Below are 13,582 nucleotides of genomic sequence, written 5' to 3'. Positions count from 1 at the left end.
TTGATGGAAGGCCCGATCTAGAAGGCTCGCGTTGAGGCCCCGTTGGTAAGCTTCGATCTTCATCGCCTCGCTCCACCCTCAAATCTTCGCTCAGTGAGCCCTGAAATCCGCGGTGTACTCTCTCACCATTCTTGACCCTTGTTGCATGTCGCGGTGAGGGCTCGCGTCTCTTGGAGGGGGTCCTCATACTGGCGCAGCATCGCTTGCAGGAACCCCCCCACACTGGTCAGTTCAGGGGCCCGACTCTCATACAGGCTCGGGTACCATCTTCAGGTCGCCCCCTTCAGCTTCGATCCGAGGTAGTCCACCCAGCTGGGCTCGTCAGGGAAGGTGTTCCCCCAGTAGTGCATATAAGTGTTGCCCTGGATCGTGAAATACTCTACTTCTTCTGGGTCGCCATCGAACGTAATATCCAGTCCTCTGCCTCTTCCCAAGGCCCCGGGCCTAAGGATCTCGGGGCGGCCGGCGCCGTAGGTGGTGGCGGGGCGCCGCTGGGTCTCCTGGCAGCGGGGCCAGCGGGTGCCGGTGGCGGGTGTGTCCGCAACTGGTCGATCTGCCGTTGTACTTCTCTGGCAATGTGTACTGTGTTGGCTTGGATCTCGTTTCGGAGGTCCTTCGCCCAACCTCTCATCTCTTTTCTTATCTGCTCGAGGATCTCTTCACCTCTCGGAGGGTTCCCATTTTCCCCATCCGAATTGGCCCCCCCGGCCGCGATCCTCCTCTGCTTCACCTTGTTTTGGGTTGCCGTCGCCTGGGTCTGGCCTCGCGAGTATGTTCTCGTGGCGACCCAGTGCCTCGTTCATTAGGGTGGTGGAGGTGCGGGGCTTCCACTGTTTTGGGGTGATGAAAATCATCTGGAAGTGCAACGGGGATCCTCCCATGCCCCGAGCCCCAGTAACATGGGGGGGGGGATCTTCGGCTCCTCCACTGGTTCAGTAGGTTCTCCGTTATCCAGAAATTTTGCAGCCATCCGGCTTAAAAAGTGGCCGAAGTGGATAAACCCTTAAAATAGGATCAGTTCCAAAATGTCAGACAGTGGAACTTCAAATCAACCAGACCTTGAGTTGATACAAAGTTTAGGCTTTATTCGAGAGTCCATAGCATCTGAACGAAGAAAGATTGGAACTGATACAGTGTTGCATACTAGAGCAGGAATTCTACATCAAAGGTTACTATGCAAAGACCCACATTTCTAAACATTACTAGTTCGAGGTGCAAGGTTTCACACGGTCATTCCTTCTTATCTCATTGTTGTTGCCGCTTCACAGGGATGGCTGAACTGCCATCGCTGGAGGCGCTTATCTTCAAAGGAAGGTGGTTTTTGTTAGTTTCAGGGAAAGGAATGTTCACACTAACTGTTAGTAACATTCTGGGCCTCTACTTTGATATGCAAGGCTGTTCCCAGGGTTAGTAGCATGGGTTAGAAGATGGAGTCAGTAAGGCTAAGCATTTCATCACAGTTATATTCCATTGTTTGACATGGTTAAAAGGTTAAAACACTTTAAAGGTTAAAACACTTTCTCTAGTGTTGCACTACAGCAGCAGCATCTCAATCCTTCCATTCTTTCCTATGGGCCCATAGGAAAGAATGGACTCCATTCTATCCTATGAGCCTAAAAGGTAGAATGGTGTCCATTGTATCCTATGGGCCCATAGGAGAGAATGGAGGGATTGGGCTGCCGCTGTGGCACAACACTAGAGAAGGGGTTTTAAACTTTAACCCCCTTCTTTGTTGTCGTACTGTAGAGGCATCCCAATCCCTCCATTTTATCCTATGGGCTGATAGGATAGAGCTGTGGGGAGAGGGGGGGCATAAGTAGTTAGTTATGTTTAGGGTGTCATAGGGTCTAGGGGCGGCTCTGCCAGCAAATGGGTTACCTTCTTTTTTCCACTGTATGCACAAGGGTACTATAGTCAAAACAAGATGGTTTTGCCTGCTACAATCACGCCCTGAGATTGTGCAGTGTGGCTGAGTTTGCGGGTCTTTTCTTACTGGCTTGAGACCAGAGTGGTGGTATGGTTTCATACTAGAAGTGTGAGTCCAAGAAGTAAGCATAGAGGTCACTGAGACTAGCTTGTGGAATGGAGGGAGGAGGATCCTTCCTGTTCAATACCCTTAACAGATCAGTACACATTATATCATTGTGTGCATCAAGAAGAAAAGTGTTGAAGACAAAGTAGTCCGTGCCTGGACGAATATAAGAAAATAATTTTAGTAAGCAATTTTAGATGGCTCCGTCTACTGAGCCACATCCCAGCTTACACAGCAGAAGACTCAAGAATCCAAATATAATGACTTATATTTGAATTCAGTATGAAAGCTAGGTGCATATACAGTAGTTGAGGTCCTCAAGCTACTATTTCTCTCTTAAAGGGTTCTTACTTGGCTGAATATGATATTTTCTCTCATTCTTCGTAGTGAGTAGACCCCTCATCTGGATTTCTGTGATTGCCTGTTCTTGGGTTCTGTTTATGTAGAGCACGAGTGTCAGTCAGAAGGAAATGGTCCATTCTTTTTCCTGTAGTCTTTTTAGTACACTGATTTTCATTTTCTGCGTTTCCTTTGTTTCAGCTGACTGGAATTATTCAAGCCATGGTAGATGGACAACCCAGTCTGCAGCAAGTGCTTGAGGTAAGTAGAATAACCTTTAGTTCCTGACCTCTGACACCTCTTCTCCCCTCCCCCTTCCTCTTCCTGTGTATTGAACTATGTAATTTGACTATGATTACAGCTTCATTAGAATAACATTTGCTGTCACATCAGTGACATGCTGTTGAAAATATTGAACCATTGATCTGTCATTTCCAGCTGTTCATGTCAAAGGTACTGACAGAATGTCCAGACTCCTGCCAGAAGTCATGATGGGAGGTGTGTATGTGGGAGAACTCTCTCACTGGAAATGTTCTTCAGGGGTCAGCAATGCTGCATTAAGATTTTGCATGAAAGATTATAAATTAATGTACATATTTACTTAAATGCTTAGTAATAAACTCTAGAAGGAATAACATCTCTGAAATCTGTGCGGGTTCTGAATAGTGGAGATAGCCTTAATAGTGCCATCTGCTTAATGCTGAATTCCTGCAGCATTTAAGCTTTAATTAGCAGAAAGTACTTTCGCAATCAATAGCTTTTGTTTTTTGGCCACTATGTATCCTCCAAGAGGAGATTCTATTGTGGTTTCAGTTCAATGCATTGCTCCCATCTGGATTTGTTCCTAATAGTTCTTAAGCAAAATAATTACAAGGACGTGTAAGGAAATCTGATTAAAGGTTAAAGTTGCTCCTTTTTGCTTCAGGGAAGTTTGAAATCTCCTTTGAGGGTGATGGGAGCACAAGATTTGTCTGAATGATGTTCTCTTTTGCTTCAACCTTCCTCAGAAGATGGTTAATAACTGATGAAGAGAGTCTTAGTAGTTGTCCATAGGACCATTCTTCCCATGGATAGGGCCACCAATAAGGTCCTAAGTGCTGCTGACTCTGGTTGATTAGTTAGTACTGATACTCTATGATAGCTCACTGGACAAGGATTTTGCTCCTGGTGTCCAATACAAAAACTTGCATTCAAAAGGTTGAGGCTACTGCATTAAATTGACAGTTGGAAAATTACATCTCCAGGGCAGAGTTGATGTTCCGTTTCACAAATGTCTCCTGTCTCATGAAGGAAGGTTGAAGCAACAGAGAGAACATCATTCAGAGAAATCCTGCTGCTCCTGCTCCCTTCACCCTAAAAGAAGATTCCAAGTTGTCCCTGAAGCAAAACATATTCTGTATTTATGTTTTGCACCAAATGGATTTATTAACATTCTCATCCTTCCTCTACATCAATATTCTAGTCTTTTAAGGAACCTTGGGCATGAATGGCACAGATTAATTACTATTCTTCCCATTTCTCCCAATTTGTTTTTTGACCATCCTGTTGCTTCACCCTTTTCTTTTAGCAGCAGCCTTTTTAGAAGAGCCCCGTGGCGCAGAGTGTTAAAGCTGCAGAATTGCAGTCCTAAGCTCTGCTCACGACCTGAATTCAATCCCTGATGGAAGCTGGGTTTTCAGGTAGCCGGCTCAAGGTTGACTCAGCCTTCCATCCTTCTGAGGTCGGTAAAATGAGTACCCAGATTGCTGGGGGAAAAGTGTAGAGGACTGAGGAAGGCAATGGCAAACCACCCCATAAAAAGTCTGCCGTGAAAATGTTGTGAAAGCAAAATCACCCCAGAGTTGGAAACGACTGGTGCTTGCACAGGGGACCTTTCCTTTCCTCAGATACTAAAAAGTGTCTCTCTGCCGTTTAAGTCGTAACTAAGCACTCATGTACTCTTTAGAGTAGAGAATACATTTGTTCTCCTCTTGTCAGTGCTGTTCTGGGTAAAAATCTAGCCCTGATAGGCCCTATGCCAAACTTTCATGGGAAAATCAGAGTCCAAGATAGGTACTGGTCAAAATGTATAAAGCTTGCCTCCAAAGGTGTACATTTCCTGGACTTGTTCAGTAGTGGCAGTTGAATTTGTAGCCCCATATGGGGAATGTGAGCCATGCCAATTGGATCCAACGTTACCTAAAATACACAGTCTCCACTTAGTTTTGGAGGAATTCGCTTGGAGATGGACATGAAGACATTAGACCAGGGGTGTTGAACTCATTTGATATGAGGGCTGGATCTGACATAAATGAGACCTTGTTGGGCCAGGCCATGTCAGGTTGGGCCAAGCCATGTCAGGCCATGCCCTGCCATGTGTGTACCTATTTTAAGATTAGGTAGCAGAGATAAAAAAACTTAAAACGTTAGCACTCATTGGTCTTGGCTCAGTAGCTCTGCTGTGCAATTGAGAGAGCCTGGCAAAGCAAGCTATCCCTCCCCGCTTCCTCCTCAAGGGAGGACCTCAGCCAATGGAGAAAATAGAGGTTTTGCTCTGTAGCTCCGGTGCAATTGAGCAAGCCTTGCAAAGCAAGCTGTGATGCAAAAGGAAGCAAGAGATAGGGAGAAGGAAGCAGATGACAGCCAGTTGCTTAGGGGCCTGATAGGAGCCCTCTGGGGCCTGATTTGGTCCCGGAACTGCATGTTTGACACTCCTGCATTAGACAGCAAGCATTTCTAATTTTTTAAAAGAAAATTCTCCACAAGACACTACACTTTCAGTATGCTGGGATGCTTTTAAAGCTACCCTCAGAGGACAAGTAATCTCGATTACTTCTCACCTTAAAAAAGAAAAGAAGCAATCAGACATCTAATAACCAACATTAAATCCTTAGAAGCCCTACATAAAAGAACTGGCAGTAAATTTATTCACAAAAAACTAACAGCTGAAAGAAATCTATTGGGAACTTTAGAAAATGATCGTATTCAAAAAAAGTTGATTTATACTAAACAAAAATATTGGATTAGATCACAGAAATCTTTAAAATACTTAGCATGGAAAGCCAAAGAACAAAGAAATGCTAGACATATTTATTCCATTAAAGACACTCAAAGTCAAAGTTTATTAAAAACAGTCGTAAGACCAGCATCCGAAATTGCATGTAACTCATTTGAATTATCTTTAGAACACTATGAAGTATGTGTTGTATCTGTTTGGTTTCCTTTGATTTCTTATTTAATGGAACATAATATTGTACCTCAGAATTTATTTTACAAGAAACTGATTTATTTTTGATCTTGAACTTAATTTTCTTTATTCTGCTATATTGACTGCTAGACTTTGTAGTTGTCATTAAATTAGACTGATCCTGTCTTTGTAAAATGTATGGACATGTCATCACTGTATTGATAAACATTCAGTAAAGTTTATTAAAAAAAAAGGAGATGGAGTGAGAGGCAGGTAACTTGGATCTTCACCTTATGTACATGGGGATTTGACCCTATGAGAACTCTTGGAAGTAATGAGGCTGTTATTTATGGGAAAGGCTTTTATTGGGACAAACAAAAAACAAAACGGGAAGGAAAAACCAGGATGCAATCAGGGGTGTACACAGCAAACACATACAAGAGCTAACTAAGAAGATCAGGAAAGAAAGGGAAATGCATTGTGAGGATGGGTGATGATTACCAGTCTTGAAGAGGTCTTCAGAAGCAGCGAGTTGAATAGGAAATGGGCAGCATTTCAGGAAGCGCGCATGAGAGAGAGGGAGAGAGGATTCACATGCAAATGGCAGTGTGAGTGGGATCCAAGAACACAACACATTGCAGGAGCAGCAGGGTGGCATATTTATAGGGCAAAACATATCCTGAGGCAGGTTGACTCGCTGCCAGAGGGCAATGAGCTGATGGTTCTACCAGAGATAGACAAAGAAGTGGGAAAGAACATAAGAGAAGCCATGTTGGATCAGGCCAACGGCCCATCCAGTCCAACACTCTGTGTCACACAGTGGCAAAAATTTTTATATATATACACACACTGTGGCTAATAGCCACTGATGGACCTGTGCTCCATATTTTTATCTAAACCCCTCTTGAAGGTGGCTATGCTTGTGGCCGCCACCACCTCCTGTGGCAGTGAATTCCACATGTTAATCACCCTTTGGGTGAAGAAGTACTTCCTTTTATCCGTTTTAACCTGTCTGCTCAGCAATTTCACGAGTTTGATGACCCTACAAGCACCAGGCAGGAAGGGCAGTAGGAAGGTGAATAGACTTAAGGATCGCTTAAATGACACTTAAGGATTATGGGTAAAGGGGATGCCAGGTTTGGGTATTGATGAAGTTATTCCTAAGTGCATCAGTAGATCCTGGGTGACCTATTGTTCTGAGCCATGTGTGTCTCCAGGATGAGGAGGGGGATGTTGCCAGCCAGCCTCTTTTACTCATGCTTTGAAACTGATTTCCCAAGCTTCTGCCTGACTGGCATCCATTCTGGTGCAAGCAGTGCCCTATATTTATGGTTTCAGGGCAATGTACAGAGGGGTGCTTCTCCTTTAAGCTGCCCCTCAGTGGTAGAAGGGGTCTGACTGCTAATAGATCATTAAACCTTTAAGTGATCTAAATACTTGTTCAATTTTTGTTGTGTTAGAGAATTGTCTTCTGCGTTTCTTTATTTACTTTTCTCTTAAGCTGTTTGCCCAGCATTTACTTTTGCTAAAGACTAATGCATTTCTTTTGATGTATGAGTATGCAGCTTAAACTACAGCCCAGCATCACAGCATTTTCAGTGCTAACCAACCAGAGGCTTTATTCCTCTTTGCATCTGGGCTGAGCTGCATATCTCATATCATTGGCTTTTGAGTAAACTCCATTCACTTTGTCCTGACTTGATTTTCGTGCGAGCTTTCCATATTTTGAGACACAGCTTTTTGTACCTTTTGTTTTTTCTATCTTGAATGAAGTCTTAACCTTATGATAAATAAGATGCTGCCAAGGGAATTAAACGGGAGGGGGAGTGATCTGAACCTTCTCTAGAGACCCCCCAAACCAGATTGGTAGGAGCAAATAACTGTGCATGATCTGCTCTCATAGCAGGGAGAAGAAAGAGAGGTGAGATGGGGATGAGGAAGAGCAGATCTGCCTGCCAGCCAGAAGGGTGCTCCTCAACTGCCACCACTGTGATTCTGTTACTTGTTTTTAGCTTACAGAGAAAAGAAGTCAGCTTAAAGACTTGAAATTGATGTCCTGTATGGCTCACTGTGTGCTCCTTATATGCTGTTACTTTTTGATCCCTTTTGTTCTTCTTTCCCTTCTTCCACATTTCTTCTTAAGAATTAAAATACTTTTATTGAATAGGTTTATACATATGTAGCACCTCTTAAATAGGTCAGTTCCAAGTCTTGGCATACTTTGAAGGAATTAATAACTTTTTGCCTTTGAATGTGAGATTCTTATGCTGTTATCATGAACTGCTTTTGAAATGCCTTTCAATTTTATAAGAAGACAAGGAATAAGGCCCGTTGTGAAGAAAAATACAATGGGCTCTAGAAGGAGGCTCTGGGCAAGTGCCCCCTCTTCCTGTCTTCCCACCCACTCAATTGAAGGCATTCACTCCCCCCATCTCAAGGGGTGCTGATCTCTGCCATCTGGAAAGCAGTTGTAATTCTGAATGATCTCCAGCTGCCACCTGGAGATTGTGCAACCAATAAAGAGCAATGCAGATAATGGAGCAGGGAAAAAAGGATATAAGAACCTCTGCAAAAACCAGCCTCCAATAATATACAAAATTATTTACTACAAATGTTGTTTACAAAAACACTCTTCTAATACTAAACAGTAAATTAGTACAAAAATAAATACAAAAGGAACACTCAAACCTTCATCCAAAGTCATTTAACAACAAATCAGTGCCCAAATCCTATATCAGATGGGTGGAGGTAGAAATTCGAATGATGAAGTTCTCCACGGAGACCAGTCCTCTGAATGATTTCTTCTGTACAGCAAGGCACAAGACGTGATACGTGATGTGGTTATACTTTTGCATTTGCTTCGATGAGCTTCCAAAAAATATTTCACAGTTCAAATGCTGATGCTTGTAAACACTTTCAAACAGCATGGCCAATTTCCCATCGGAGATGGAGATTGGCAGCAGTGATTTCCCAGGGGAAAATGGTATAGTACTTGTCTGAGGTCCTACCCTTCCTCAAACCCCAGCTTCTCCAGGCCCCACCCCTTAAATCTCCAGGAATTTTCTAACCGGGAGTTGGAAACCCTATCTCCTTCCCTTTATCTGTCGCTCTGACTTCAGGTTTCCATCACCTCCCCCCTCCTTGCAGCCTCTATATAGGCAAAGCACAGTTTTTCTTCACAGGGGGGGGGGGGGGAACCAAGGCAGTTGCATCATTTTCTTCTCCCGGCTTTGATCTGCACAACAATCCTGTGAGGTAGATTAGGCTGGAAGTGTGTGACTGGTCTGAAATCACCCTGTCAGCACTGGGCTTGCAACCCTTTGCTTAGAGTGTGATTCTGTGCTTCACATCAGTCCTGTTATGCTGGCATTGCCAAAATGACGCTGAGTTCTGCTGAGGGGATGTACTAAAAGGAATGATAGGATTACCCATTGGAAACAATGGGAGAGGCCTGAAAGCCCGCTGGAGATAATGGGAGCTGGGAGTGCCAACTGACTTGCATGGGCTCAATTTAAATACATCACAGCACAAAATAGTTGCAATGAAAATACAAAGTCAACTGTAAATTAATGTCTCTGGGTCCAGACAAACTGGTCTGAAGCTGGAATAACAGGTCCCAGAGTGGAAAGATGATGCCAGAAGTAGAATTAGTGCTCTGGGACTGGAATGACAGCCCTCCCAAGTGGAACGACAACCCATTGGAGTAGCAGAAGTGTTCTGGGAGTGAAATGATAGCCTCTGGGAGTAGCAGGAGTGCTGGGTTTGCACTGTCAGAGTAGCCCTGGATCTACTGGGCAAATTGCATTGGTTCTGCTGCGTTTGCAAAAATGGCCCCCTCTAGAAAGAGGCTCTGGGAGAGTGCCCCCCATTGTTGCTGTCTTTCCATTTACCCACCCACTCAAGTGAAGGCATTCACTCCCCGCCACCCTTGGTGTCTTCCCACCCCCCATCCTAACACCCCCCGCCCAAACCATTTCTTCCTCTTAACTACCCTGCACCCTTGGCATGCCACTTACCACCCCCCCAATGACATTCACTCACCCACACCCTTGCTGCCTCTCCCCAACTCTTGGTATTCACTCACCCCACCCTTGCCGTCTTCCCACACATCCAACTAAAGGCATTCACTCCCCCCCACCTCAAAGGATACTGATCTCTGCCAACTGGAGAGCAGTTGTAATACTGAGTGATTTCCAATCATCACTTGGAGATTGGCAACAGTGATTCCCCAGGGGGAAATGACATTGTACCTATTTGAAGTCCCACCCTTTCTCAAACCCTACCCTCTCCAGGCCCCACCGCTTAAATATTCAGGAATTTCCTAACCTGGAGTTGGCAACCCTGTCTCTTTCCCTTTATCTTCCCTTCTGACTTCAGTTTTCTATCACCTTCCCCCTCCCTGCAGCCACTACATAGGCTGTCTTTCTCCACAGTGGAGGGGGGGGGGAAGGCAGCTTCATCCAACTGAAGGCATTCTCCTCTCACAACCCCCTGAGGCAGTTTAGGCTGGAAGTCTGTGACTGGTCCAAAATCACCCAGTCAGCTCCCATAGCAAGAACCCCATTCTGAAGCCCTGACTCCTCTGGCCTCCTCAGACTCCATCACAAAACATGGAACTGGCAGCCATAGTCAGAACTGGCCCCAATGAGTTCTGCCTCAGAGGCCTGTAGTGACACCTTTTAGACCAACTGCTGCCTGCCTGCCTGCCTGTCTCTCTCTCCCTCCCTCCCACCACCAGATGCCATTTCCCCTCCTTTCCAAATGAGTTCTCAGCTTGTCTCCCTCCCTCAGTCATTCTAAGTTAGGGTTTCTTTCTCTGCTCTGTGAATTAGTGCGACAGGCGACTCAGCCAATGGGAGAGTAGGGAGAGCCAATATCTGCCAGAAGTAAGGTTGGTTGCATTTACCTGAGAGAATCAGCTTCGCTGGCTAGCAACAGTCACTTGGGCAGAGAGAGGAGCAGGCTGAACCATTGGCATGCAAGTACTCTTGATTGATAATTTGATGGTCCAAAGGACTGCAGTGCAGTCCCACCCAGTCCCAACCATTAAGGGAAATGGGATTTCCCAACCTGAAACCAGTGTTATGTCTATAGATTCTTATGCAGCATGGGAGAGATGATGTTTGAGAAGCCCACATCCGGAATTCCCTGTGTTCAGAAGTAGTCAATAGAGAGTAATCATTCTGGTCTGCTTAATTTGAGTCCAGGAGCACCTTTGAGGCCAACATAGAGTATGCACCACAAGGTGGCCATTTTCTGTACAGCCATTTTCCATCTCCTCCCACCTCCCTGCAGCTTCTACCTGCAGTGGGAACTAAAGCAGCTTATATCATTCTCTTCTCCCCCTTTTGATATGCACAACAACCCTGTGAGGTAGGTTAGGCTGAAAGTCTGTGACTTGATTGCCTTACAACAGCCTCTGACTAGCAGCTTCCCCAGTGGTCCAATCTTCGTTGTCCTGGAGCGAGCCTGAGGGGAAGAGGGAGAGAGGGAGTGACAGGAAAGAGGTGGCAGCCATGGCCTCTGAGGAAACACTCCCAGCAGGGCCAGGTCTTGCTGCCTAGTTGCATTATGGCCAGGTCTTGCTGCCTAGTTGTATTATGGCAGGGTGGTGGTGGTGGCTCCCTGGCTATTTCGGTGACCTTTTGAGGCTGTGTGTGCTGGGAGCCATCTGTGTGGGCTGTTGATGGGGTGGCAGAGGTCTGTTGCCTCTGGCTGCTGCGATGCCTTTAATGAGGCTGCAGTAGAGCAGCAGCCCTTTCTGAGGCCAATTGACAGAGAGGACCCAGAGAAGCATTGTAGATGTGTCGGTCTCTAAGGAAAGACTGTTTTAGCAGTTTGTTCAACATTCTCAGGCCTGCAGTAGGCAGGGGCAGGGGAGTCAGCCAGTGGGAGGCCAGAGACGCTGACTGATGGGCCAGTGGTTTATGAAGTACATGGAATGCACCCCTAAGCCAATCGGAGAGCTCCATTTGGCCACTACAACAGGGCTTTTATGTATAAAGGATAAAATAGACAAGAGAACAGCAACAACATATAGAACCAACTAATCCACACCATCCAATACACATGTTGCTACTTCAAAACCTTCCATCACTAAGTTAATATAAGGTTATAAAATACAAAGCCACAAAAAAAATTAAGACAATCATATTCAGCATGGACCAGTCAACACCCGCACTTAGCTGGATCTGCTTGGCAATATACCTCGGACTATGGATATAACAGAATGGGGGTATGAGCTTTTGAGAGTCAAAGCTTGTCCCGGATGGAACCAGGCTGCTGGCGCTTAAAATCAAAAAGGTGGCAGAGCAGTTTTTAAACTAAATCTTGGGGGAAAGCCGACAGGAGATGAAATGTCTCTGGTTTGGGAGGACTCGTCTCAAAGAGATGAAGGGTTGGCTGCTATTTTTCTACCGGGTAACGGATCAGAGTTGTCCACTGTGATGGTGACAAGCAGTATGGACTGTCTGCCAGAGTCTCGAGGCGGCAGGAGGAAGGTGGTGGGCCTAGCTTGCCTGGGAAATTATAGATGTTTGTATGCAAATGCCAGAAGTGTTTGAAGTAAAATTGGTGAATTGGAATGCTTAGTGTTGGGAGAAAACATAGACATTGTGGGAATTTCAGAAACTTGGTGGAATGAGGAGAATCAGTGGGGCACGGTGATTCCTGGATATAAGTTATATCGGAAGGATAGGGAGGGAAGGGTTGGAGGTGGAGTGGCTCTGTATGTCAGAGAGGATATACAATCCAGTAAGACTGAGGTCAGAGAATTAGATTCACTTTTAGAAATGCTTTGGGTTGAAATAGAGGGTCCAAAAGGAAATTTAACTATGGGAGTCTGTTATCGCCCACCAAATCAAAAGATGGAGGACGATTATAATATGATGGAAGGCTTAAAGATAGCGGCTAAACGTAAAAACTGTGTCGTAATAGGTGATTTTAACTACCCGCAGATTGATTGGGTCAATATGTGTCCTGGTCGAGAGAAAGAGATTGAGTTTCTTGATGCTCTCAATGACTGTGCTATGGAGCAGATGGTCTCAGAACCTACCAGGGGTGGGGTGATCCTGGATTTGGTCCTAAGTAATGCCCAAGACTTGGTGAGAGATGTAAAAGTGATTGCGCCGCTTGGGAGCAGTGACCATAATGTTATTGATTTCACAGTTTGTATAAATAGGGAGTTGCCCAAAAAGACCGCCACAACCACGTTTAACTTTAAAAGGGGTAAATTCTCTGAGATGAGGAGGCATGTGAAGAGGAAACCGAAAGGAAAGGTAAATACAGTCAAAACCTTTGGGGAAGCTTGGAGACTATTTAAAACTATAATCCTAGAAGCTCAGATAAAATACATACCACAAGTTAGGAAAGGCACAAACAGGCATAAGAAAAGGCCTGCGTGGTTAACAAACAAAGTAATGGAAGCTGTAAAAGGTAAGAAGGACTCCTTTAAGCGGTGGAAAACCAGTCCAAGTGAGATTAGTAAAAGGGAACACAGGCTGTGGCAAATCAAATGCAAGACTGTGATCAGGCAGGCAAAAAGGGACTATGAGGAGCATATTGCAAAAAACATAAAGACCAACAATAAAAATTTCTTCAAATATATTAGAAGTAGGAAACCATCCAGGGAGGCAGTGGGGCCCTTGGATGACCATGGGGTAAAAGGATTACTGAAGGAGGATAGGGAAATGGCTGAGAAGCTGAATTAATTTTTTGCCTCCGTCTTCACTGTGGAAGATGAGAACTTTTTGCCCGCCCCAGAACCACTAATTTTGGAAGGGGTGTTGAAAGACCTGAGTCAGATTGAGGTGACAAAAGAGGAGGTCCTACAACTGATAGACAAATTAAAAACTAATAAGTCACCGGGTCCATATGGCATAAATCCGAGAGTTCTGAAAGAACTCAAAGTTGAACTTGTGGATCTTCTGACAAAAATCTGTAATCTTTCATTGATATCGGCCTCCGTTCCTGAGGACTGGAAGGTAGCAAATGTCACCCCCATCTTTAAAAAGGGTTCCAGAGGAGATCCGGGAAATTACAGGCCA

The 13,582-nt window shown here is 44.9% G+C and overlaps 1 protein-coding gene across 1 annotated transcript in view; it reads left to right on the top strand.

Annotated features, from left to right (window-relative positions):
* The window catches only part of ERI3 (ERI1 exoribonuclease family member 3), a 790,890-nt gene that overhangs the window by 444,453 nt on the left and 332,855 nt on the right, over positions 1-13,582 (top strand). Inside the window, exon 4 of the mRNA XM_060231702.1 lies at positions 2,573-2,632. Coding sequence (XP_060087685.1) covers positions 2,573-2,632 — 60 coding nt within the window. The remainder of the gene's footprint in view (positions 1-2,572; positions 2,633-13,582) is intronic.

Source organism: Heteronotia binoei, chromosome 2 (genome assembly GCF_032191835.1).
Source record: "Heteronotia binoei isolate CCM8104 ecotype False Entrance Well chromosome 2, APGP_CSIRO_Hbin_v1, whole genome shotgun sequence".
Lineage (NCBI taxonomy): Eukaryota > Metazoa > Chordata > Lepidosauria > Squamata > Gekkonidae > Heteronotia > Heteronotia binoei.
Note: the sequence above shows the minus strand (reverse complement) of the source record. Positions and strands in the feature narration are given on the sequence as shown.